At 45.1% G+C, this 25,000-nt stretch overlaps 1 protein-coding gene across 11 annotated transcripts in view; it reads left to right on the top strand.

Annotated features, from left to right (window-relative positions):
- FOXN3 (forkhead box N3) overlaps positions 1 to 25,000 on the top strand; it is a 645,757-nt gene that overhangs the window by 411,920 nt on the left and 208,837 nt on the right. For all 11 annotated transcript variants that reach the window (XM_029597765.1, XM_029597767.1, XM_029597769.1 and 8 more), the window contains one exon: positions 16,548 to 16,684. In XM_029597765.1, the coding sequence (XP_029453625.1) occupies positions 16,548 to 16,684 (137 nt within the window). The remainder of the gene's footprint in view (positions 1 to 16,547; positions 16,685 to 25,000) is intronic.

The following is a 25,000-nucleotide window of genomic DNA, read 5'->3' as shown; positions in this document are numbered from 1 at the left end:
ACAGCTCTTTGGCCTAACCAGAATAAGCCAGCTGAGAAATTCAGCTGACTGAATATTGGAATTAGCTCCTCCCAGTTACGCACCCAGATATGTGGCCAAATATTCATTTAGCTGGTTAACCTCTGAGTTACAAACAAAGATTTGGCTAAAGAGAACTCTATATGTGTTCTCTAGCAACCATCATACATGGCCACAGTAAGCTGAGTGGCTTATATATGCAAGCTCGTATGGCTACTGGGCTTGAATAATCATCGGTTGCTGAGAATCTTAGAAAGTGCTACCACTAGGTGCCAAACAACTACCGTGTGAGCACTTATCTGATTCCACATGTAGAAGATTTATGCATATAACCCTGAAGTGGAATCAGAAAAGTGCTCACACGGTAGTTGTTTGGCACCTAGTGGTAGCACTTTCTAAGATTCTCAGCAACCGATGATTATTCAAGCCCAGTAGCCATACGAGCTTGCATATATAAGCCACTCAGCTTACTGTGGCCATGTATGATGGTTGCTAGAGAACACATATAGAGTTCTCTTTAGCCAAATCTTTGTTTGTTGCTTGTTGTGGTTTTTTGGCTTTTATAAGAGTATTCCAATTCTAACCTCTGAGTTAGCCAGCTAAATGCTTTTGAATACGGACCTATCTGCGATCTAATATCACTGAACTGAATCTGGCGTACGTACCGTAGGGACGGCCAACATCATTTTATCTTCAGATCTCAGCCTTCTGGCAGGTGCGCATTAACCGTGATTTCTGTGCAGAAACCATTTTTTGAGGCTCTAAATCTTGGTTTATGTCACATGTTTCCTCTGCATAAACCATGGTTTGTTGCCAGTGAGCATGATCAAAGCGACTAGTCTAGCGGGGTTTAAAAGACGCTTGGACAAGTTCCTGGAAGAAAAGTCCATTACAGATTACTAGCCAGGTAGACTAAGGCAAGCTATTGAGTCTCAGAAATAAGATCTATTTGTCATCTGGATTGGCTACTGTCAGAGATAGGATACTGGGCTCCATGGGCCTTGGTCTGACCTAGCATGGCATTTCTTATGGTCTTATGTTCTTATTTTTATTTACAGAAAAGATTTATATCCTGATTCCATTTTTTGTTCATAGTGGGTAACAAAAAACTGTTGCATGGAACAGAATTCCACACTGGGTCAGACCAAGCAAGGGTCCATCAAGCCCAGTCCTGTTTCCGTCAGTGGGCAATCCCAAGTCACAGCTACCCGGCAGGATCCCAAGGGGAAGACAGCAGCTTATGCAGAAGTGTTGGCCCTAACCCCAGAGCACGCCTTTTCTACATGTGAAAATGCATGTGGAGTTGTCAGGGGGACCGAGACTGAACCTGGAGCTCCAGGAGTTTAACACAGGGGGATCGTGCAGTGAAGCCTCAGGAACTTATTTTCACTCATCTTGATAAGGGTGCGGAGTGAAAATGTGCTTTCTAGGATTTGTTTTTAAATCTGCTGGTTGTTAGGTTCATAGAAGTCTAGATTAGGACACAGTCCGGTAGCAGAGTTAGCCGAATAAACTTACCCAGCTAACTTTGCAGGCACGTTCCATAGTGCAGCCACAGTATTGAATATAGCCAGCTATCTTAATTAGTTAGCTGGTTAAATTTAGGGCAGCTCTTTCACGCGACCAGACACATGTCTGCTAACTCAACTCCTCCCGTTACATCCCTGGGACCAACCAATTGTAGCTGCCTAACTTATTAACTGTGTAGAATTTATCTGGGTAAAGGCTGAATTTAGCCGGGTAAGCCATTTAGATGAATAACTATTACGTTATCCGTCTAAATGGCTTTTGAATATGGAGCTCATACTGTACACTGACAAGCTATATAGCTAGAGATGTACATAAGAACATAAGAGCATGCCATACTGGGTCAGACCAAGGGTCCATCAAGCCCAGCATCCTGTTTCCAGCAGTGGCCAATCCAGGCCATAAGAACCTGGCAAGTGCCCAAACACTTAAGTCTATCTCATGTTACCGTTGCTAGTAATAGCAGTGGTTATTATCTAAGTCAACTTAATTAATAGCAGGTAACGGACTTCTCCTCCAAGAACTTATCCGATCCTTTTTAAAACACAGCTATACTAACTGCACTAACCACATCCTCTGGCAACAAATTCCAGAGTTTAATTGTGCGTTGAGTGAAAAAGAACTTTCTCTGATTGGTTTTAAATGTGCCCCATGCTAACTTCATGGAGTGCCCCCTAGTCTTTCTGTTACCCGAAAGAGTAAATAACCGATTCACCTTTAAGTCCTTTAAGTCAGTCATGTCTCTTTAGGTGTATAAAAAGCTGAGTGTGAAATCAGCAGAATATCTGAAGGCACGGTTACATCAGTTGAGGCTGTCGTCTTTAGACTTTCACCCGTACAGCCGGCTCATCCTTTAGTTGAGGTCTCCAGGATGCTTTGTGGGAAGGGAACCTGTTTTCGTTAGGGTTTCTGTGCATCCTTACTGTTCTTTTGCTTGCGTCTTTGGGCTTGCTCTTTATTTTCAGTCTTCTTCCACACCAGCGAAAGAAGTCTGTCAAAAAGGAGTGTGGGTTTCTGTATCGCATCGAGGCCTCTATAGAAGAAAAAGTGGCTCCTCGATGATGTATCAGGTAGCCTGCAAATTATGCCCTGCGTCTCGGTACAAAGGGCGAGCCTTCCAGTGCTTCTGGAAAACCAGAAAGATTATCTGCCTCTTTCCAGCTTTAGTAACAGGTAGTCTTCTTCTTTTTTTTAAGAGGGCAGCTTTTTAATAGTAAGGCGATTTAGTAAATAGAGCGCAGCATCAAAGCAAAACAAAACAGGGAGCCAGTGCCAACTCTTCCAAGATTCAGTTCTATTGCAGTCTCACAGCGCTAACCACACAACTTGATTTGATTTTAGAGAGCCATAGCCATGTAGTTTAAATATTGCACTGGAATCTTTCTGTTGGGCGTTTACTGATATGCTTTTGCTGTAACTCGAATCTTTGTTTCATTAACTATAATAAAATCAAGACTGGAGGATGGAGGGGGATGCAAGTGCCTCCCGAACACACGTTTGCCAGCCAGCTGCCTAGTACAGGGGAATCTCCTAAACTTATCCCATGAGGATGTCATTGACCTAACTGCTTTAGTATTAACTGAAAATACTGTATTTTGGATCGTGTGCCTGTGGGGGAATAAGGCCTTCAGTCCTTTGGTATATGTGGATGGGATCATGTTAGGCCAGCCCTTAGAGAGCTGCCCTATCTTCCAGTCGGTGCCAGGCAGCGCTCTATATGTTTTATTAAATAAAATAAATAATGTTCAAAACAACTGCTCTGCCATTGAAACGTTTGCAGAATTCCTATCCGCCGTTAGACATCACATTCAGGCCGATTCAGTAAAGTCCGCGGGAGAGCGGACGAACGCTCGCTCTCCCGGCGCGCGCACCGGCCCCTCGCCGGTGCACACGATGCAGTATTCAAATTAGGTGGTGCAGTAGAAACGAGAAAAAGGAGGCGCTAGGGACAGTAGCGCGTCCCTAGCGCCTCCTTTTTGACAGGAGCGGCGGCTGTCAGCGGGTTTGACAGCCGACGCTCAATTTTGCCGGCATCGGTTCTCAAGCCCGCTGACAGCTACGGGCTTGGAAAATGGACACCGGCAAAATTGAGCGTCCGGTTTTCGGCCCAACAGCTGCGGGCAGAATTCAAATTTTTTTTTTACTTTTTTTACTCTTCGGGACCTCCGACTTAATATCGCCATGATATTAAGTCGGAGGTTGCACAGAAAAGCAGTTTTTACTGCTTTTCTGTGCACTTTCCTGGTGCCGGAAGAAATTAGCGCCGACCCAAAGGTCAGCGCTAATTTCTGAAAGTAAAATGTGCGGCTTGGCTGCACATTTTACTTTCTGTATCCCGCCCGCATACCTAATAGCGCCCTCAACATGCATTTGCATGTTGAGGGCGCTATTAGGTGCCGTGGGTTGGACGCACGTTTTCCTCCCCATACTGAATAAGGTGTAAGGGAAAACGCGCGTCCAATTGCAGGCTAACAGTGCGCTCCAACTGTATCGGCCTGATTATGCTTCTGCCAAAATCCTTAGGTAGAGTCGGGTAGCTTCACTGAGTTTGGAATGCAGCACCAGTGGATTTACATCCCTCAGGGGAATAGATAGGTTTAGATAACTTTTACGTTCTTGATTTTTTTTTCTAGTTTTTTTGAGACTCCTTGTAGTGAGTGCTATTGCTGCTTTTCCCTTTTTTTGCTACCACCTGTGTTTTATTATATCGTATAGGGCTTTCTCTTTATTTTGTCAGCTTGTAATCCAGAAACATTGTCCATGTTTGTTTTTTTTGTTATCTTTACACTGTATTTTCTGTTTTACTTTGCTGTGAGCCGCCATGGGCATTACCATGGAAAGGGCGGAGATCAACTGAATATAGTAAATAATAATTAAAAACATACTATAGGCTGGTTTTTTAAATATCCTTTACAGTTCATAGTGGTATTATGCATTTTCACGTAGATAAGCAGCTGAATTAGCCATGCTGTCTGGGACGTCCCTCCCGTCCTGTAGGTGGCGGAGCTCTCAAAGTAAAGTCTTAAGTCTTGCTGTACCGTGTGCCTGCTTGGCACCTCCCCCTCCCCTGTGTGAAGTCTCCTCAGTCCGTTTTTTTTCCGCGAGCCTAACAGCCGCAGAGTTCTTGGTCTCCTCGAGTGATTTCCTCTTATGCCCCCTCGGATGAGTCCACAAGATCTTGTCCCGCACCCCCTCCTGCGTCGAAAGAGTCGGGCCGACTGCGAGTGGCTTCAGAAGGTGCGTCTGCATCGAATCGACAAAGAAAAAATCATCTGCATACGGATGGGCGACGCAGCTTCGAGGAAACCCATGGAGTCGGCCTGAGTCGATCGGCACCGACACACCCATGCAACCAGTGCACCCGATGCAGCTGAAGCATCCGGTGCGTCCGCATCCAGCGCGGCCGGTGCAGCCGATGCGGCTAGCGCATCCAGTGCTAGGAAGAAGGTCCATACTTCAGGAGTGAAGCATTCCCATTCCAAACATCGACACATGTCTGACTCTTCTCATCAGCCATTGACTCAGAAACATAAACAGCTAAAAAAGCACATTTCTGGACATAAAAACTGCAGGGAACCTTCTCCACTACTCATTGTAGATGAGGAGCCACTTTCTTCCCCTTCTGCTGCGTCATCTACATCGGAACTGGAAGAACCCTTGCCTAAAAAACCACGCAGATATCCTCTACCCAGAGACAAATCTGCAAGACATCAACATCCTCCACCCTCAACAGTTCCGCCATATGCACCATCCCAAGGGGCTTTAGCATTGCAGGCGATGTCCCAGATATCATTAATTCTGGCACAATTCTTGTCCTCAGTTGCTGATCAAGATCCACCGGCAACAGAATCTCTTCCTCAAGTACCACTGTCCCCTGCTCGAAGTTCCACACATGCACCTGCTCCAACATCACTAGCTCGGTCTTCACCAGTCGGCTCTCCAATCTCTTCCTCTCCTGGGTCTTCCACTGGTTATCCGTCCAACCCTCCTGAGGACCAGCCGGAACCAATATCACCGCCTGAGGATTTGACCTATTCAAAGATCTTAGAAAGGGTAGGTCAAGTTCTTAATATTGAGACAAGAAAATTTCCGGACCCAAGAGCAGATGTTCTAGGCCTGCTAAAGGTGTTCAACACTCCTGAACCGGTGGCTATTCCATCTTATGATGTACTAGACACATTGATGAAAAGGGCATGGGAGACACCACTGGCTGGACCCTCGACATCCAGGAAGTCAGAACTTAAATACTGGATGAGACAATCACCATTCTATTCGTATGTTCAACTACCTCACGCATCTGACATGGTTGAATCTGCTATGCAGAAAGCGCGCAAGTCCAGGCTGCATTCCAACATCCCACCTGGCCGTGATTCCAAATACCTCGATGACTTTGCGAAACGGGCCTATCAATCAGGTATGATGAACGCAAAAATCTAGCAACATCAGTTTGCGATCACGCAATATTTATTTCAATGTCTGCAGGACTTAAAGCCCAAATTCCAAGACAGCTCAACGGATCAACCCCTCCCTACTGGGTTTCATCACATAGAAGAGGGTCTGCGCCATTTAATACGCACAATTTACGAAGGGTTCGAGACCTCTGCAAAATCAACAGCAAATGCCATTGCAGCCAGACGAATGGTGTGGCTCAGGGCCAGCACAATAAGAGAGGATGTGCATGAAAAATTAACTAACCTTCCTAGCCATCCTGACAACTTGTTTGGGGATCATTTTAAGGACACGGTTGCTCAACTAAAAGAGCAGAAGCTGGCTGTTCAGTCTCTCACAACTCCATCATCTTTTGCCTACGGAAAAGGCTACAGGAAACCTCAATTCCAACGCTGACCGTTCCGGCCTTATCCTCCTTCTAGACCAGTGGTTCTCAACCCTGTCCTGGGGACCCCCCCAGCCAGTCGGGTTTTCAGGCTATCCACAATGAATATGCATGAGAGAAAATTTGCATGTTATGGAGTGTATGCAAATTTTCTCTCATGCATATTCATATGCACATTCATATTCATTCTCTCATGCATATTCATTCTTCACTCCTATAGAAATAACCGCCAGTTCTTATTTACTTGACCCTATTCTGTAGACGTAAACTTTTCATGAAGACTGTAATCTGTAAACACCTGTATTTATTATAAGAACTTGTATTTACTATTTATATTTATTATTTAGCTATTAACATTGTTCTATTACCACTTGGTACTATTTCTCTCCTTCACCTCTAACTCTAAGTTCCTACTAAGTTAGCCATGTTATTTATACCCAATTGTTGGATGTAATTGTATAATTGTATATTTGTTTAATTGTTCAATCTGTTTGATGTAATTTCTGTTCCTTGTTCCGTGTAAACCGAAGTGGTATGCACTAGTGCATGAACTCCGGTATATAAAAGCCTTTAAATAAAATAAATAAATAAATAAATAAATCACTCACCACCGCTACCAGCAACAGTCGGAGGCAGACTTCTACATTCCTACTTGCATGGGAGAATATCACCACTGACCTTTTGGGTTCTAAGCATCATAAAGGACGGTTATTTAAATTTCACCACCCTTCCTGTCATTCCGCATCCAGTGCCCATCAGGGAACATCACATCCATGCCCAACAAATGCACCTGGAAATCAACAACCTCCTAAAGCAACAGTGCATTGTTGAACTACCAGTGTTTCATCATCACACAGGTTATTATTCCCCATACTTCCTCATTCCAAAGACATCAGGAGGATTGTGTCCTAATTTGGATCTCCGAGAACTCAACAAACACCTTACGACGGAGAAATTCAAGATGACATCACTGAAAATCATACTACCCTTCATACAACCCAGAGATTGGATGTGCTCCATAGATCTCAAGGATGCCTATTCCCACATACCGATGCACAAGGCTTCCTGGCAGTACCTTTGCTTCACAGCAGTGAATCACCATTTTCAATACAAGGTACTTCCCTTTGGCCTTTCCTCTGCTCCCAGGGTATTCATGAAATGTCTAGCGGTAGCGGTGGCTCACCTGCGTCTTCAGAGTATTCAGATTTTTCCCTATCTGGATGACTGGCTTCTTGTAGCACCCAGCCCCTCTATTCTCCAGACGAATCTCATCACAACTATTCAGTGTCTGGACACATTGGGTCTACTAATCAATTACGAAAAGTCTAATCTCCACCCCACATAGGTGTTGCAGTTCATTGGTGCCCACATCGACACCTTAAAGGACAGAGCATTCCTTCCTGAGCCAAGAGCTATAGCACTCAGGACTCTATCTCACACGCTAAAGTGTTCAACCACAGCTCCGGCTCGTCAAGTGTTGAAACTTCTTGGACACATAGCTGCAACGATCTATGTAGTTCCCCACATGCGGCTACACATGAGGCACCTTCAGTGGGGACTGAAAGCTCAATAGAAACAATTCTCCAACCGTCTCTCTGCCCCTGTCTCCATTACCAACAGCATGAAAAGAGACATAGACTGGTGGTTAGCGGAAACGCCCCTTAAAGTAGGGGCTCCCTTATGTCCACTGATGCATAAATCATACGACCACAGATGCCTCCACGAAAGGATGGGAGCCCATCTGTCTCACCTTCAAACTCAAGGCCTCTGGTCTACTTGGGAGAGTATGCAACAGATAAACCTCTTGGAACTCAGAGCAATTCGGAACGCTCTCCGAGCATTTCAACTCAATCTCAGAGGAAAGATAGGCATGATCCACACAGACAACCAGGTGGCAATGTTCTACATAAACAAGGAAGGAGGGTCTGGTTCTTGGATTCTATGCAAGGAAGCAGTATCCATCCTAGAATGGGCAAGCAGCAATTCCATTACACTTCAAGCTACCTACCTCCCAGGCACAGATAACGACAGGGCGGACAAACTAAGCAGAATCTTTCATCCCCATGAATGGGAATTGCAACAGAAGGTAGCCCTATAGCTCTTCCGAACTTGGGGATGGCCTCGTATCGATCTTTTCGCCATGGAGCAGAATCGCAAACTTCAAACATTCTGCTCTCTGTTCCCATCTCTTCATTGAATAACACAAGACGCTTTCCTCATCAGTTGGTCGGAGGGCCTACTATACGCCTTTCCACAGATACCTCTAATCTCATGCACAGTGCAGAAATGCATAAGAGATTCGGCAGATCTCATACTCATAGCTCCAGCGTGGCCAAGACAACCATGGTACGCATACCTCCTCTGCCTCTCAGTAGATTCTCCAATCCCACTAGGGAACAACTCTTGCCTCCTAACTCAGAACAAGGGCACTCTTCTGCACCCACTCCACTCCTCTCTGAACCTCACAGCGTGGAGGTTGAAAGGTCATTATTTCAAAACCTGAACCTCTCCCCTCAACTGGAAGGCATCCTAATTTCCTCTCGAAAGCCTTTCAGCAGATTAAACTACAAAAAGAAATTGCTGAACTATACAGCTTGGTGCTCAACCATTAGCATAGATCCATTCACATGCCCAGCACATAACTTGCTAACACATCTTCACAGTCTTTACCAAAGAAGGCTGGCAACAGCTTCACTCAGAGTTCACCTCAGCGCTATCTCAGCTTATCATTCTTTGCAGAACGATGCACCTATCTCTACTCATCTGCTCATCTCGAGATTCATGAAAGGTGTCTTGCGACTACGCCCATCACTACGAAGACCACCTGTACTGTGGGATTTGAACCTTGTTCTAGAACAACTCATGCTATCTCCTTTTGAACCACTTGAAACCTGTTACCCCAGGTACCTGGCGTGGAAGGTACTTTTCCTGGTAGCACTCACTTCAGCTAGACGGGTCAGCGAACTACAAGCTTTAGTTCACTACTCTACTCTCCCTACCTAGTTTTCTATCACAATAAAGTGGTCCTACGTCCACATCCAACTTTCTTACCAAAGGTGGTCTCGTCTTTCCACCTAAATCAATCCATTACTCTGTTAACCTTTCATCCGCGCCCTCATACCAATGAAGCTCAACACAGACTACACACTTTAGATTGCAAGTGAGCGCTGGCATACTATAAACAACTCACTGCGACTCCTTCCAGACCTTCTCAATTATTCCTCTCCTTTAATCCGAATGCACCAGGCTTGCCAGTTTCAAAAAGGACTTTGTCATCCTGGATCACAATTTTGCTACCAACAGCGCTCAGAACGACTGTCATCTTCGCCTAAGGCTTACCAACTCAGAGCACTAGCAGTCTCTATTGCCCATCTACGAGATGTACCCATACCAGACATTTGCGAAGCTGCAACTTGGTCATCACTTCATACTTTTACTACTCATTACTGTTTGGACAAGCTTGCTTCGTAAGATGCGTCCATGGGCAAATAGATTTTAACAGCGGGCACTTCCTAAACATTTTTCATGTCATCAAGGACTGTCCGCAACTTATTTTTGCAACTTGAGAGCATAAGCAATAAGACTTAACAAACAACACAGCTCAAGTTGCTAGCTGGGGACTCCCAGACAGCATGGCTAATTCATCTGCTATCTACGGAAAGCACTGTTTATGGTAAGCAAACTTGCTCATATGGTAGATAAGAAAAATTGTATCCTCCTGGCACTGTCGTGGAAAGAGCTAGTTTATTACAAATATTTTTCTTCGAGGAAAATCATTCCTTAATAGGTCCGTTGGCAGGCAACAATTATGCCTAACATTAAAAACAGTTGAATGATGCAGCTGATTGTGGACATGTACATGCAAATGTAGTTTCCAATCGTTTGTATTTGTGATACTTTCTAGAAACATGAAGCCATTTTTAAAAAGAAAAGGAACTATTTGTAATTTCACTGTTAGTGAATCTAAGTTGTGTTTTACTCCAGTGTTTGTCTACTAACAACTGATTCACACCCTTTGGTTGAACTCTATCTCCCACAGGAAGTGGGGACTCATGCTGGTTGACTTTTTCTGCCCAGTGTCATCTCCCTGTGAAGGATATTTGTGCTGACATTGGGATTGACTCAGTCTGTAAGCTGCGAATTACTTTCTTTTATGATGTTGCCAAATGTTAGAGAATCAATTCAAGACGACACTGGCAGAGATCATTTATAGTCGCTCAACGTGGATATTGCTCCAGAAACCAATGTTCCCCCGAGCCGTTATGTACAGGAGACTCCTCAGAAGAAAGCTCTGTGGTCCTGTTTTTCGCTCGTTGATATTTGGTCTTACTGTAGCAGTCTATGCTGAGTGTAGCCCCCCAGTATTCGGGTCTAAAGTAGGGGCAGGAAAGACGAGGAAAGCACACTTTTCTCAGCATCACACTCCTCCGGAATGAATGGAACAGAGCCGGCCTTTCAGAGCCATGTTCATTACAGCACAAGTTCCCTTTGTACATGTGAAAGCCACTCTGCCCCCAGTGACCTCTGGGTGCTGCAGTGCTGATTCAACAAGACAGAAATGGTCACGTCAGTCTTGATTTGTTGAATTCTGCAACCATAGGCTGCTTACTTCCTGTAGTGCTTTCAACCTCCTTGGCAGACCTGCTGACAGGATCACTGAACACTGCTGGTGAACGCTGAAAATCTAGGCTGTCAGATTCAGAGAGAAAAATCCCTTTGTACTCGCTAGAACTGTTTCCTGTATTGTTAACAAAAAATGGTATTATTGTATGATGATATGTGGGAGACCAATATATTTTTCTATTCTGCTCCTGAGCAGTCGTAACCAACAGCTGAGACCGGCAGCTTGAAGCTGGAAGTGGCATCATAGCTGCCAGTACCCATGCCGACTCCTCCTTCCGCAGTCAACTTGATTGAGGTGTATCTTTCTTTTTATTTCTTTCTCTTTCTCTTTCAGTTCTTCCCATGTCCAATTGAAGAAAACGGGTTCTTTTAGTTATCTTTCCTGTGCATTACGTATTGTGAACGGAGTTGTGCCTACAAATAGAACAGCATCAACAGAACTTGAGCTCACCTGGTAACAGATTGTTGACAAAAGCTAGCGCTTTAACTGGTTGAGAAGGTGGAATTAGAGACAACGTCTTTGGGATGGAAATCCTGCGAGCCTGAAAAGATCTTGCAGTTCTGTAATAATGAGCAAACCTGTTGACACTTGGACTAATTATACCTTTTGTTACTACCGCTGGACCTTCTGTACCAAGAATGGGGGGAAAGCAAATCAGGCTCCGTGTCTGTGGAGCGTAACATGTGCCCTTTTGTCTCCTAAAAGAAACAGAATGAAGCCTCTCTCTGATGGACAGCAAGAGGAAACTAGTTAGTGAGAACATATTAAATGACAAGTGATAAAAGACCAGAATGGCCCAGCCAGTCTGCCCAGCGACTTGCCCAGGGCTATAACTGCCTCGCCGTGCAGATTTATCCTCATGCTTTTCAACTGGGTTCAACTTATTTTCTGAACCTCTACTATTTTTCTTAAGCTTGCGCTTCTACATACAGGTGATAAGTTACATAGGTCACCAGTAAAACAGAAAGAGATGTTAGTTTGCTAATTGTGTATTCTAGCCAAAGATTAGAAGTCTGATTTGCCTAATATATGTCTCCATGGACTTGCTGGAGGATTTTAAAAGTCCTACGCGTGCGATTCGGGCCAGCGTGTGCCACGTGGAGCTTAAGAAGCGCCCATGTATGCGCACAAATCCAAAACCTCAAAAAAGAGGCTGGGCATGGTCTGGGTGGGGTGTGGGCATGTCGGGGGAAGGCCAGGAGATGTGTGCGCTCTTATACTTATGCGCACATGTGTGTGCCTGTGATCCTCACTGCGTAACTGTACTTCTGCTATTGCTGGCGTGTAAATCAAAAATAAATAAATCGGGGCTAGTCAGCAGGTTTTTAAGGGGCTGTCAGCAGGTTTTATAACAGGGGAGAAGGGAGCCTTTAAAATTAGGGGGTTAGGAAGTCCTATCCTTACACTGGGTGAACTGGGAATGAACTGGGAAAAGGTTAAGTAGCCTCGGCGCGCACTCCTTATAAAGTTCTCCCCACTCACGCGGAAGATGGAATATTTGCGAGCACATGCATGCATCTATATAAAATTGAGCGCACATGTATGCATGCATGGCCGTGTAGCATATCTGTGTGTATGTTATAAAATCGTCGCGTCCGTGTGCGGATCTTAAAATTCACCTCTTGCTGTGGAATTCTGGCAGCCATGTTTGTTCTGGAGAAAACTGGATTCTTTTCTGTTTGCGATACATTTTATGGATCCAGCCTGAGAATTTTCCGTGAACCCTTCAGAACCACGCAGATTCCTTCTTCTGAGGTGACCCTGGGCTCATCATCATCTTTGGATGCTGCTCGCTGCTGAGCATCTGGCTCAGCAGCTCTCAGGTGCCAGGGCCTTCATTTGCTCACAGGCATCCTGGCGGGTTTTCGCAGGCCTTGGCCGAGAGGCACAGACCATGACTTCCTTCAGAGCCCAGTACAGGTCCGCTCTGTACCAGCCAGCAGGTGTTGCGGTACAGTACCAGTCAGACCCCTTTCATCCCTATGTGGGTGCTATGGATGCTGCCTTCAGTCTCCAACTAATTGTTTTGTCGGGCCAATAAGAAATATCACAGCTGGCAAGGAATCTTCATAGACACAAAACAGTAAAAGTAATGCGCTTAACATTTCGAGTTGTAAAGGATCATCTAGCCATTCAGCTGAAATTATATGGAGAAGATGAATTAAAAGTGGTAGAGAATTCCTTGTCTCTTAATTTGGCAGTTCATTTCATAGAGTCAGGGGACAAGTGGACAAACCACTTTGCAGACTCCTACAATTGTTACCGTGATGCTTTTCAGTGCTTCTAGTGCTCTGCGTCTGAGATTGGACCCAGTGAACGAGAGGGATTAAATAAATAGAGATTCTCCCCTTACTGAACCTAACCAGCTCTGTGAAACAGTGCAAGTGTGCTGTGCGGAAGTGCTTGAGCAGATTGGCAATGAGAGGCCACATTGTTAAGAGTCTGAAGCATGGCACTGCTGCGAATATCAGGGAAGTCTTTATCCACTCCTTAGTCACTTGTTGCCTAGGAGACAAATGTAATCTAGAGTTTTTTTCCCCCTCGTTTGATTGGAGACACTATTGACTCCTGGCGTTGGAGGAGTACGTGGAGCAGCACGCCAACTGTCATAAGATGGAAATTAATCACCAAGAAAGAGGTCTAAACTCTATTGATTTTCTTTTCTGATTATACGGTATTTAGAAATTGGAGCGGCAGCTGAAGCAGAGCAGGGTGGAGGCCTTCCTTCATGCCAGAGCTAGAGTTGAGAAGAGGCTTGTAGCAAAGTGTTTATAGGTTTTGTTTCTGATTAGCTCCGGGAGGATAACTTTCAAAAAAAACTCCACATGGGCCCCATTTACGCGTGTATCTGACCACATGGAGATTTGCTAGGATATTTTATAACCAGCACGTCGGGCGTGCCCAGATGATTACGCACAAGTTACCCTGTAGTACATGAAACGCATACTTTTCCTACCTATTTTATCCAAATATTTCATGTGCGAAAACAGAATAACGTGCTCGTTTTAAACCCTGGTTCATATGTGGACATCGGAATATTTTAAAACGTGTGCATGTGATTGAAATCACCAGCTTGCTGATACTGCCACCAGTTCGTCTCCACATCATCAGGACCCTCCTGGTCTTCACCCTGACCTCCCACCCAAGCAATAGCAGACAACGCATGAGTCTGATATTAATTGTGCTGGATAATTGGCAGGTGTAAAATTGGGCAAATAGGATACCTAATGTGTTCACGCAAATCTCTCTTAGAAAATAGCTTGCGTGTGTACTCTCAGCTCCGCCCAGGAGCACTTCCAGGCTGTCCCTTAATTGCACACAATACCGAAAACACATGCATACGTCTGTTTATAAAATAAGATGTACGCAAGTGCAAGCTACTTATTTGCATATATGCAAATTTTACACACGTAACTACTTTGAAAATTCACTCCTTAGAAAATAAGAAAGTTATTTATATAAAAGTTATACATTTCAGATAAGGAATGCATTCAGTGTCCTATACTACTAAGTTTCAGAAGGAAATATACATTTTTGTCTGTAATAGTCTTGCATGAATGATTTCATTTTTTAATAACTTCTGGTCATTAGGTATTTAAAAGGTTAAAGGCTTCTATAACTGGGGCTTGACTTTTAGGACCTTTGCTACATGTAATACAAATGCCTGACGCCTATTTAGTAGGGATGTGAATCGTTTTTATAACGAATTGAAATATCGTACGATATTTCTTAAATTCGTTATAAATCGGTTAAATCGTGAAACAAACACTTTTTTCCCCCGTTTATTTTTGGTATTTTTTGTTAGTGCGCGCTAACTTCCGTTAATGCGCACTAAAGCTGAAAAAACGATTTTTTACTAAAAAAAAAAAAAAATGCCGATCCGCAGGAAAACGAGATTTTACCACGGCCACACGAACCCGAAACCGCAAACGATCAGGCACCCGATGCACATCCCTACTATTTAGTGCTTTTAAGGAGAGGGGTCTGGCCTGCCATTTGAATTTTCAAGGACATCATAACCTTGCAATAAAGTGTGGATTGCATCAGGGGTTAGGAGTCATGACCTCTCTGTTCTGATCCCTGCCCTTTCACTGACTGATACTGTGATGTGAATTTGAATCAACTCACCTCTTCTGTACCTGGGAAGCCGGTATACGTTGTGCCGTTACATCTCATGACCCCCGATACATTTCTGCTGGTTAAGCAATAGCATCCTACGTGGAGGTCATTATTATTCAGGTACATCTTTGCTAAAAAAAAATGAATGAACTAAGATAAAAGATTAGCTCACCCTTGTGATGTGTGTTCATTTGATTTGTGGGCTCAAGAATTTGCTCCCACATTGTGCCAGAGGACTGTGTGGTTAAAATTCTGAAAAGCGTAAAACAACTTTTAGAATGGTTCAGCTGCTTTGTGCAGGGTGGACCTCCCCCTCTTAAAGAGTCAGTTTCCCATGCTGGTTGCTCTTTGCATATAGTCGCAGTCGTTGACAGCCTGACTCTCATTTTGTAGAAAAACAGTTACTATCCCAGAGGGCAGAGTGCGATTTATCTCCTCTTCTGTTTGGGGGGGAAAAAAGTAAATATTTGCGAGGAACCTTATCAACATGACTTCTGTACGCCAGGTCAATTGGAAGCGTGCTGCCATTGTAGCAATCGATAATCAGAAGTGCTTTTGATTTAAAGCTCTCTCTTACAGAGTGCCGGGCCTCGGGTGGAGCACGCAGCGTCTGAAAAGCGCGGGGGGGGGGGCAGAACTTCGCCATTTTGCATTATTTTATTACCGGTAAGAGTGGGTGCGAGCAGCTCAAGAAGATTCTGTTCCTCTGTTTGGCCTTGGACAGAGCAAACAAGAGATCTGAGCACATTGCTCTGAACTGGAGAATAAATATTGAATTTTGGCAATGGCCCTGTTCTACAGCCTCTTGCTGCACAAAGGGTAATTACCGGGAGTGTTGGTTTAACAAATCAGAATTCATCTGCAGCTTTAAGCTGCTGTTCTTTTTGACAGACTTGTGAGAAAAGCAGGAGGGAAAGAAGTTGATGAATGAGGTTTCTTTTGTGCTGGAATGACACGGTCAGGTTGCTGCAAGACTTAAAGTTCTTTGATTTATTTTTTTTTACATTGGTTACCAGGTTGGGTGGAAGCCCCTTCTTGTCTCCTCCCCCTGTTGTTGTAGTCTTTGTCCTAACAAAAGCCTGGCACGTTTTTATTACAAAAAGAACTTATTTGTCCCCTAAGTTGACATTGAAAAGCAATATCTCTCAGCGCAGCCATGTCGATGAAAATTACCAGATCCCCCTGATTTGTGTATCCTAGAATAATAATAATAATAACAATAATCTCAGCGCTGATGACAGCAGTTCTTTGCAGCGTAATTGAAATGCCGCTGGAAGAGTTAAGAGTGCCAAATAAACCTGATTGCGATCTGCTAGTCTGGGAGGGAGCAGATGCCACGTTATTGGGCAGGTGCTATTCGGAATGGGAATATGTTCTGAACTGAAACATTGACCTATTTGGATTTTGTTTTGTCTTTCTTTGCAGAGTATTGGGAAAGGATCATTGTGGTGTATAGACCCAGAATATAGACAAAATCTTATTCAGGCTTTGAAAAAGACTCCCTATTACCCATACTCGCAAGTATTCAATACACCTCCCACATCTCCTCAGGCATATCAAAGGTAAGAGTACAAAAAAAAGGTTTCTAATTTAAGCCTAAAGCAGGCCTTGAACCCAATATACAGTGTGTCGTATATGTTGTGCACAGAAGTAATTATCACAGCATTTTACATTTTCTCTGCATTAACTGCTGGGCTTAGTGGCAGGAACTGAGCTATAAATGTACTTGTTCAATCTTCTGTACCTTATTCTGCCAAAAGTATTTTAAGGCCGACGATGCAGATTCCTGCAGGTTAAATTCGCATGGAAGAAAAAAAAAATGTGTAAGGTTACCTTTTAGTTTCATAGAAAGCCTTACCCTTTGCCCCCCTCGTTCTTTGCAAACTTGTTGATAGCAGCGCCATAGCTTTGTGATCGTATCGTCTGCAATGCATTGACTTTTTCAGCAAAAATGAAATTGTACTTTTAAAGAACAATGCGGGGAAAAAGTGCCGCTTCCTTCTGTGCTGCAGCAGAATCCATGGCAGGGGACTGCCAGCAGATCAGTGACTGCGCCTTGCTATATATATAACTCGCCGGTGCTTGCACGGCGTGTTTGAGCGAGGCCATTGTCAGGGCTGTGGTGGTGTTGTCACTGCAGCTATGGAGCCTCTTCTTTGGAGGAATAAAGGCCGTTTAGTTGTGGTTACCTGCTTTGTGTGTGTGTGTGTTTTTTCCCCTTTGTTGGTTTTAGCCCCTAGCTGCTACGTGGAAGACGCCTTGTGTAATGAAATAGATGTGTTTTATCCGCCGGTTGGAGCGAGGTAATAATTTTCTCATGTTAAGAATGAGCTAGGAGGAGATTTAATTTTTGTTCGACAGAAAACAAACACGAACCCATAGACAGGCGATGTCGGGGGCCGGATTCCCATTCTGTGTCTGTAGGAACAGAAAAGCTTTGTAAATCAGGCTCTAGGCTACACAAGTAGGCTGCTTCATTCTTTGCAGCTTATAGTTGGTGTTTATATATTTTTTTTTTTCTTTAGGGGAAAAACATGTTTTGCTTTTTTTTTTTTTTTTTCACCCGTCTTTCTCTTCTCTGGAGGAGCATCCATATAACGTTTGCACCCGAAGCAGGCTAAATTCTCTCGCAGCTGCTCCTGCCCTCCAGTTGAGGGACCTGACGAGATTCGTAAGCGGATTGCAGGGGGTTTGCTTTCGGTTGCAGGTCTGACCGGTGACTTCGGCCGGGAGGGGAGCGTTCCATCACATGCCCAGACAATCCATCTCCAGCGCGAGACGGGCAGCAACAGCTGGGCTCTGGCAGAAGCCTGCTGCATGCCTGCCCTGGCTGGGGCGATTAGCGTGATGGCAGCCATAGCAACCGCAGGGGTTGCCTTGGCAACGCATCGCGGAGACAGGTGCAGTTGCATCACAAGGCTGTTTGTTGCCTGGCAAAAGGACAGGCCATTAGCACGTAGTGATACGCGGTCGCCTTGGCAACAAATAACCCGACATAGCGACTACAGTTGGCTTGAAGCCGTTTTTTGTTTTGTTTTGTTTGTTTGTTTAAGGGAGGTTGTACCTGCTTTTGTCTGTTTTTTTTTTTCAGGAAAATGGGAATAAGCATGCTTTAAATCTAGCAACCTGAGGCCGTTTAGTTTTGGGGGCTAAAATGGGGCTTATCACAGTAAAAGGGAAGAAATGCTAAAAATGCACAGAGGGATCCGAAATTCAGGATGTTTGAACCCTTCCGACGCACGCTGGCGGCTTCTCTTGCCACGTAACGTGGAATGCACTCTTCTTCTGCCACCCTCTCCTCGCGTTTCTTCGTTTCTGGAAGGCATTGCCCATGCTTTCCACTCTGTTGGTACATTTTGATTGATCTGGACAGGGCCGGTTGTATTGCCATCAGAGCCAATGTCCAAGCGCCATGAGGGCCGATGCTGTCTTCAGCTGTGGCTCTACCTTGTCATTGGTTTGACTGTCTGTATACATTCATTAGGTACCTGAAGGCTACCTAGTCATCGAGTTTGAATACTTTATTCTCAAATGTAATTGCGGGAATGGCATTTCGGTGTTGGGCGTACGTGAGTATAATTTCGGCAAGTGCAGAAAGGGAGTCACATTTTGGTGCAAGAGTTTCCCTTGTCCCCTTGTTAAAGTACAAACGGAGCTACCGTGTGGGCACACTAGAGATGAATTTTATTAAAAGAGAATCGGTGACAATACCAGTTCTTAACCGAATGCAAGCCCTGGTGGCATGTTTTTATTAACTGTTACTTATTGTATTCTTTGGTGGAGCGCTGGCTAAATGTGTTAAGGTAATTCATCAGCAGTGAAATGACTGTACTTGTCTGGGCCCCTGAGATGACGTTGGTCCACAGCATGTGACCATCACGTAAATTGGTCGGATTGGTCGTTTCTGCCGAGGCAAGGCCCTAAACAGAAAGGCCAACGGTAATGGCAGGTCAGAATCTTGAAGGCTTGCCTGATACTGATTAGTTGTGTTTGCTTTAGAGAAAACTGGATTCTTTGTAAGCTGAAACACCATTTGTAGGACCAAGATATTGTAGTACAACGTAGGTCCTTTCTTTAGGGAGGGTGCGGGGGGAGACCTGTGTAGTTTTGCAGCTTGTGTCATAAAACCCCTACAGATTGTTCTTATATCGACCTTTATACTAGGGACATGATTTCTGGTCCTTCTCCACGTCTTTGGTATGAACTAACTCCCTTCCTCAGATACTTCGGCATTAAAGACAAATTGCCTGACTTCATCACTGGCCTCATTTCCTAGGCTGCACCGAATAATAATTGTAAGGGCCTAGTTACAGAGTTGACTTAAAAAGGCAGGACCATTTAAAGATATAAAGTATGAAAGTCAGAAGCATTTTTGGGCAAAGATCTTGTCTTTGCTCTTTCTTTACATTGAAACTGTTCGTCTGCTCTGTAATCTCTGGAACTAGCGACTCTATTTTTGGTTTCTTCTGACACATTACGCTTTGGCTACAATACAAGCATTCCTTTCAAGGAGATCATTGCCTGTGCGCGGCCAGACCTCATCCCAGGAGGGTTAAAGTACAAGTTGTTTTCTTATCTTCATTCATGATGCTGTATGCTTTGCTGAGTAGAAAAATGAGAAGTAACTGCAGACAGGATGATTTCACCAACGCACTGATTCAAAAGGCAGCTGCTTCCTGAAATCAGCAAGCCACACGTTGGCGGTTATGTAGTATTTTTATTATCGGAATGTCAATAAAACACGCACAGTAGCGAACCGTTTACTGAAACAATATCTGTAGAGGTGAAACTTCACCTCCTTTTTCTGGGGGGGTCTACTGCTGCATAGCATTTGGAAATGTATTTGCCACCATGGGTGAATTAAAACTCATCCCATCCCGAGTTTGAGAAATCCTGCTGAACCGCCCTGTGCATCTTGGCAACCTGGAATAGATCCCTCGGCTCCTGCTCCCTGGTGCGTGGCACGTTTATCTAAGGGGCCCTAGGCACATTTTTTTCCAAATTGACTGTCCCCCTTCCAGCCTGCATGTAGGCCCATGCTAGCGCAGTGTGAGTCCTCCTTCTTCTGGCCCAGGCCCTTCTAGCAAGCACGGTGTTAAGGTCCTTAAGCTACGGGCCCCTGCCCCTTTTTACCCACGGTAAAAGCAAGCCTGGTCGCTGTCATTAAAGACTGTACGAAATTCATTATTTGTTTTGCAAATTTCTATCTAGTCTGAAAAAGCTTGCTCCCGCCAGGTAATAAAAACACTAAATATAATTATATTTCAAGCATAAAAACCCTACACACTACAGCACACACTAAATCACAAAACTATGCAGACTGCACCAGACTCTAGATCATAAAACCATAATAGTAATGAGGCGCTACTTTGTTAATACTATGGTTGCATTTTAAAACCCCGGTCACTACAATAGATTATTCCTTTTTGGATGTGCAGAGTCATGCTGCTGACATGACATCAGCATGAAGTATGGACAAGAAACCAGAATGCATCAATGTGCTCTCTGAAACACATATCTGGGTCAGCTTTATGGGAAACATTACATTATTATTATTGAAGAAGATCCAGAGAAACTTGGTAGGTGATGGCAGATAAGGATTCGAAAGCCCGTCTTGGCTGTCCACTTTAATTCCTGGTAAATGCCAAAAACCCAGTCGATCTTTGACTTCCCCATTCCCTTCTTCACAACTAGGGCTCCCTTGTGGCCATCCCATGATTACTTCAATTCCGTTACCCACCTCCACTGGGAAACCATTCTGTACACTCATCACCCCTTCTGTGAAGAAATATTTCCGGATGTGGCCCCCGAGTCTACCCCTATTGGTACACAGCATAAACTACTGCATCCTCGAATGTCAGTCATGTATCTAATCTTGCCATCCACATGAAAGAAATCACGCCTGCACTCTGATTGCACCTCTCCTGCCCATGAAGGTGTAGCACTCGCTCCTCAGATGCCAAAGCAGATCCTTTGCTTCCTGAGTTCATGGCCTGACAGCATACAGTAGTATTAGACACATCATCAACACAGGACAGCCAGGTTGGGGCAATGTTAATTTGCTTTCTCCCTCTAGCCTCGGTTCATATGAGCAGAGGCTGAATCTGTGTTATTACTGGAAAAAAGCAAGATGAAGGTTTACCAAACTTGGTGTGAATGCAAACATCAGATTGTGGCGTTTTCAGAGTTGATAAAGTAGTTTGGGAGGGATGCAGGAGGGGGGACAATTTGACAATACATGGAGGTTGAACTGAGGCTAACTAGACTGCTATAGTTTCTTCTGGTTTCGAGATACCATGGTAAATGTGGGAAAATCTCTGCAGGTTTTTTGAACTATAGATTTGATAATTAAAAAAAAAAAAAAGACGACATTGTTTTCCGAAGTTAAAGAAATTTGGAACAGTATGAGTAATTTGGAAAAAATTGTGCTCATTTCTTTGAAATGGTTATAGTTGCAGGTTGGTTTACAATATTTAGCATAATTTCAGCTTCTTAGGATAAACCTAAAATAAGATAGCAGATAAGGACCTTAAGGAGGATCTAGGCTGTCCAATTTTCTCCCTCTTCATGCCATAAAAAAAGTCAGAAACCGGAGCCTTCTGGTGCATTGACTAGAGAAGAGCCCCATCATGTGACAGCCTGATAGCACTGGGGACAAAACGAGTATTCATCATTTTAATGGTGTCTAATGCTACTAGAAGCAATTTAGAGAAGAACTGTTGACTGAACAATGCCAATTTAAAGTGCATTATGGGTTATTTCTGACAAACTGTAAATTGGTTGATGGACTAAACAAGTTGCATTTTCCCACCCTGGCGAAAACAGATTAGTGCTGCTTTAGTTTTTGCGCACGCGATCATTTTAGTATCCAGGCTCGTAGCGTGGCCTTTAAACAGGTTAACTTGCCATAGCTCTGTTAAGATGTAAGAGAAGAGAGTAACGCCTCCGCTGCTTTGTGTCATCAGAATGATCTCCTTGTACTGCTTCAGGGACTACCTTGAACATGTGAGACTGCTGGCAGGTGACCAGGGCAGCAGATCATCCACGGCATAGGCTCACGTGAGAGACACATTGTGCGCATGAAAGAGTTTTGTCAGGTTCTTTTTCCAATCTCGTGGTTTTTCAAAATAGATTTTCTTACATTAAATGCGATAGATATGGGGACGGCACTCGTCTTACTGTAATGTTTTGGCCGGTTCAGGATGGCCCTGTGACCAACACCAGGTGGCCTTCATTGTGGCATGGATGCTGCCATCTTGCCCCTCCTCGTCCCTGTAGGCCCACGTGTGTGCTACATGCCAGAAGATAAAGCTCCCCACAAGGAAAGAGGAGCAGTGTCGGCAAGAGGACAGCGTCGGCAACAGGTCCCTGCTGTGCTTTGCCTGCCAGTGTGTGTTGCTTATCCTCCCATGCCTTCTCTTGCTATTCCTGCCTTCTTGTTAGTCTCTCCATCTTGTCTGCCTTGTCACTGGTCCCCATAGCCTTGCTTGCCCTTCTCGCTCTGCCTGGTCTTTCAGTACCTTGCCTCAGATTTGTTCCATCTATCTTGGCCTGCTTTCCCTTGTTACTGTCCTCGGCTACGGACCAGACCACTCTTGCCTGCCACCTGCTTCTGACCTCTGCTACATTCCCGGACCACTCTCTTGCCTGTTGCCTGCCCTGACCCTTGGCTTGGACCTGATATTTTCTGCTCGCTGCCAGCCCTGACCACAGCCCTGCGCCTGGACTCTCTCTGATATTCACCTAAGTCTTGTCGGCCCCCTGGTATCCCAAGGGCTCAACCTGAGGGGGAACGGGGGCTGATACAGGTGAAGCTTCTGTTCAGTCCGGTCAGGGTGTGCTCGCCAAGCTTGTCGGCGTGGGCCTAGTAGGTTCACTTACTAGGCCGCGTCAACCATGCCACAGCACAAGGGCTCACTACTGCAACACTTACTCCCTGCAGAGCATGCAGCCTCTTCGAGGAACTGCAAGCTCATTTTCAAAATGTGGCCAGCACACAAATACCCGCCTACAGCCTGCAGAGGAGCAGGTGCAAAGTATGCCTGTGAAGGTACCCATGGAGATTAGACAGAGAAATCTCAGCGTGTAATTTCACTCACTGGAACTAACGCCACCCAGTTTTTTATGTGGGTAAGTGTATCCTGATCCCTGCATGTTTGGGATGGTGGAGCTCAGTAATCAAATTGCATATCTATGTGCTTAAAAATGTTTTAGCATTGCTCCTTCAATGCTTAGCTTGAGATTGCTGTTAAATACAGCCTTTAATTCAAGATGGCAGATGCATGAGGCACACTGGGTGAACCAGTTTGCAAGTTCAGTCATGTTTAGATATTAAAAAGACAGATTAATGCCTTTTTTTTTTTTCTGCCCAATATGGTCCCAGTGGTTTCAGGGCCCATTAGTCAAATGGCAATGGCTCTCCCTAGCATGAGGTTCTCTGGTGTTCCTGTGGAGGAGGAGCTGCTCTTAATGACAAAACCACCCCCACCTAGAAGTAGAGAGATCCTTTGGCTGTGGTGAGTGAAACCCTTCCCCCACCACACACGCATACAGTGCGATGAGAGTCACCAGCCTCGGCTCAAACTACTCTAGGGTCTAAAGTGTCTTGCTAGGTGGTTTTAGAGGGGAATGAAGCATTAGGAGGCCAGGAAACAGGACACATGAGTGAATGGGAGCCTCCCGAGGTGAGACCGGCAGGAGAGCTGGTGCTGTGACTACCCTGTCTCCTGTATTCCCGAGCACCGAAGCGCGCTTGTGAAACCACAGGGCTGGCTTTTTTAAACCTATGCCCGCGGCCCACATTTGTGCACGCTACCCGGCACGCACAAATGTACGCCTGATTTTATAACATGCGCGCGCATGTTATAAAATCCAGGGCCAGCGCGCGCAGGGGGAGCACATTAATGCACCTTGCGCACGCCGAGCCCTCGGGGAGACCAGCTGGCTTTCCCCCGTTCCTTCGGAGGCCGCTCCGAAATCGGAACGGCCTCGGAGTGAACTTTCCTCCCCCAGCCTGAACAAAAAAAAACCCCCCCCGGTACCTTTATTTCCGAAGTTACGCCTGCCTGCCAAGTGCCGGCACACGATTCCCCGGCCCAGCGGCAGTGGAGAGGCCTCTGGTCATGCCCACGCCCTGCCCCCGGACTGCCCATTTTTTCAAGCCCTGGGACTTACACGCGTCCTGGGGCTTTATGCGCGCCGCTGTACCTTTTTGAAAATAGGCCCGGCGCGCGTAGGCTTTTTAAAATCTTACTCAAGCCTTTCGAATGTTTGGTGAAAGGAGATTTGACAGAGATCCTGAAATCCCCTGGAAGTGCTTCTGCTCACACCTAGGAGCCACTTTCCTCCATATTTCACAGGGCGAGCGGGGCGCGTCCTTTTTCCTTTGAGACTTGCCGAGGGTACAAAATACCTGCGGACCTTTGTGCTGGTAGATTTTTCAATGGCAATGTTTGTGTGTGTCCTTTCCCAACCTTGCCCAAACCCTGCTCCTGGGAAACCCCTCCAGCGCGTGTTTTGTAGGCAGACTGAGGGTACCTGGCTAAATCGCTATTCGCCTGCCTTGAAAGACTTTGGAACGTGGCAGCGTTGTGCTGGCGCTCGATAGCTTGGATCTGTCGTACATTTGGTAACGAGCATCGCAAGAGGAGATCAAGCCCAGAGCGACCTAGATAGGAATTTATTTTGGGATAGAGCAGAGAGTGTTTATTAAACTAGGGGGGCTTGCATGTAAAGGTATTCGTCTTTTGGGGCCAGACGTATTCCAGGATGGAAATAAGACAGCTCAAGTTACAAGGAAGCTGATTTGGGGATTGTAGAAGTTGATGCTGGGATTTCTGTGTAAATGCTTATTTGTTTATCAAGGAGTGCCCTATACT

This window comes from Rhinatrema bivittatum, chromosome 4 (assembly GCF_901001135.1).
Source record: "Rhinatrema bivittatum chromosome 4, aRhiBiv1.1, whole genome shotgun sequence".
Taxonomy (NCBI): domain Eukaryota; kingdom Metazoa; phylum Chordata; class Amphibia; order Gymnophiona; family Rhinatrematidae; genus Rhinatrema; species Rhinatrema bivittatum.
This window is presented reverse-complemented; position numbering and strand designations above follow the sequence as displayed.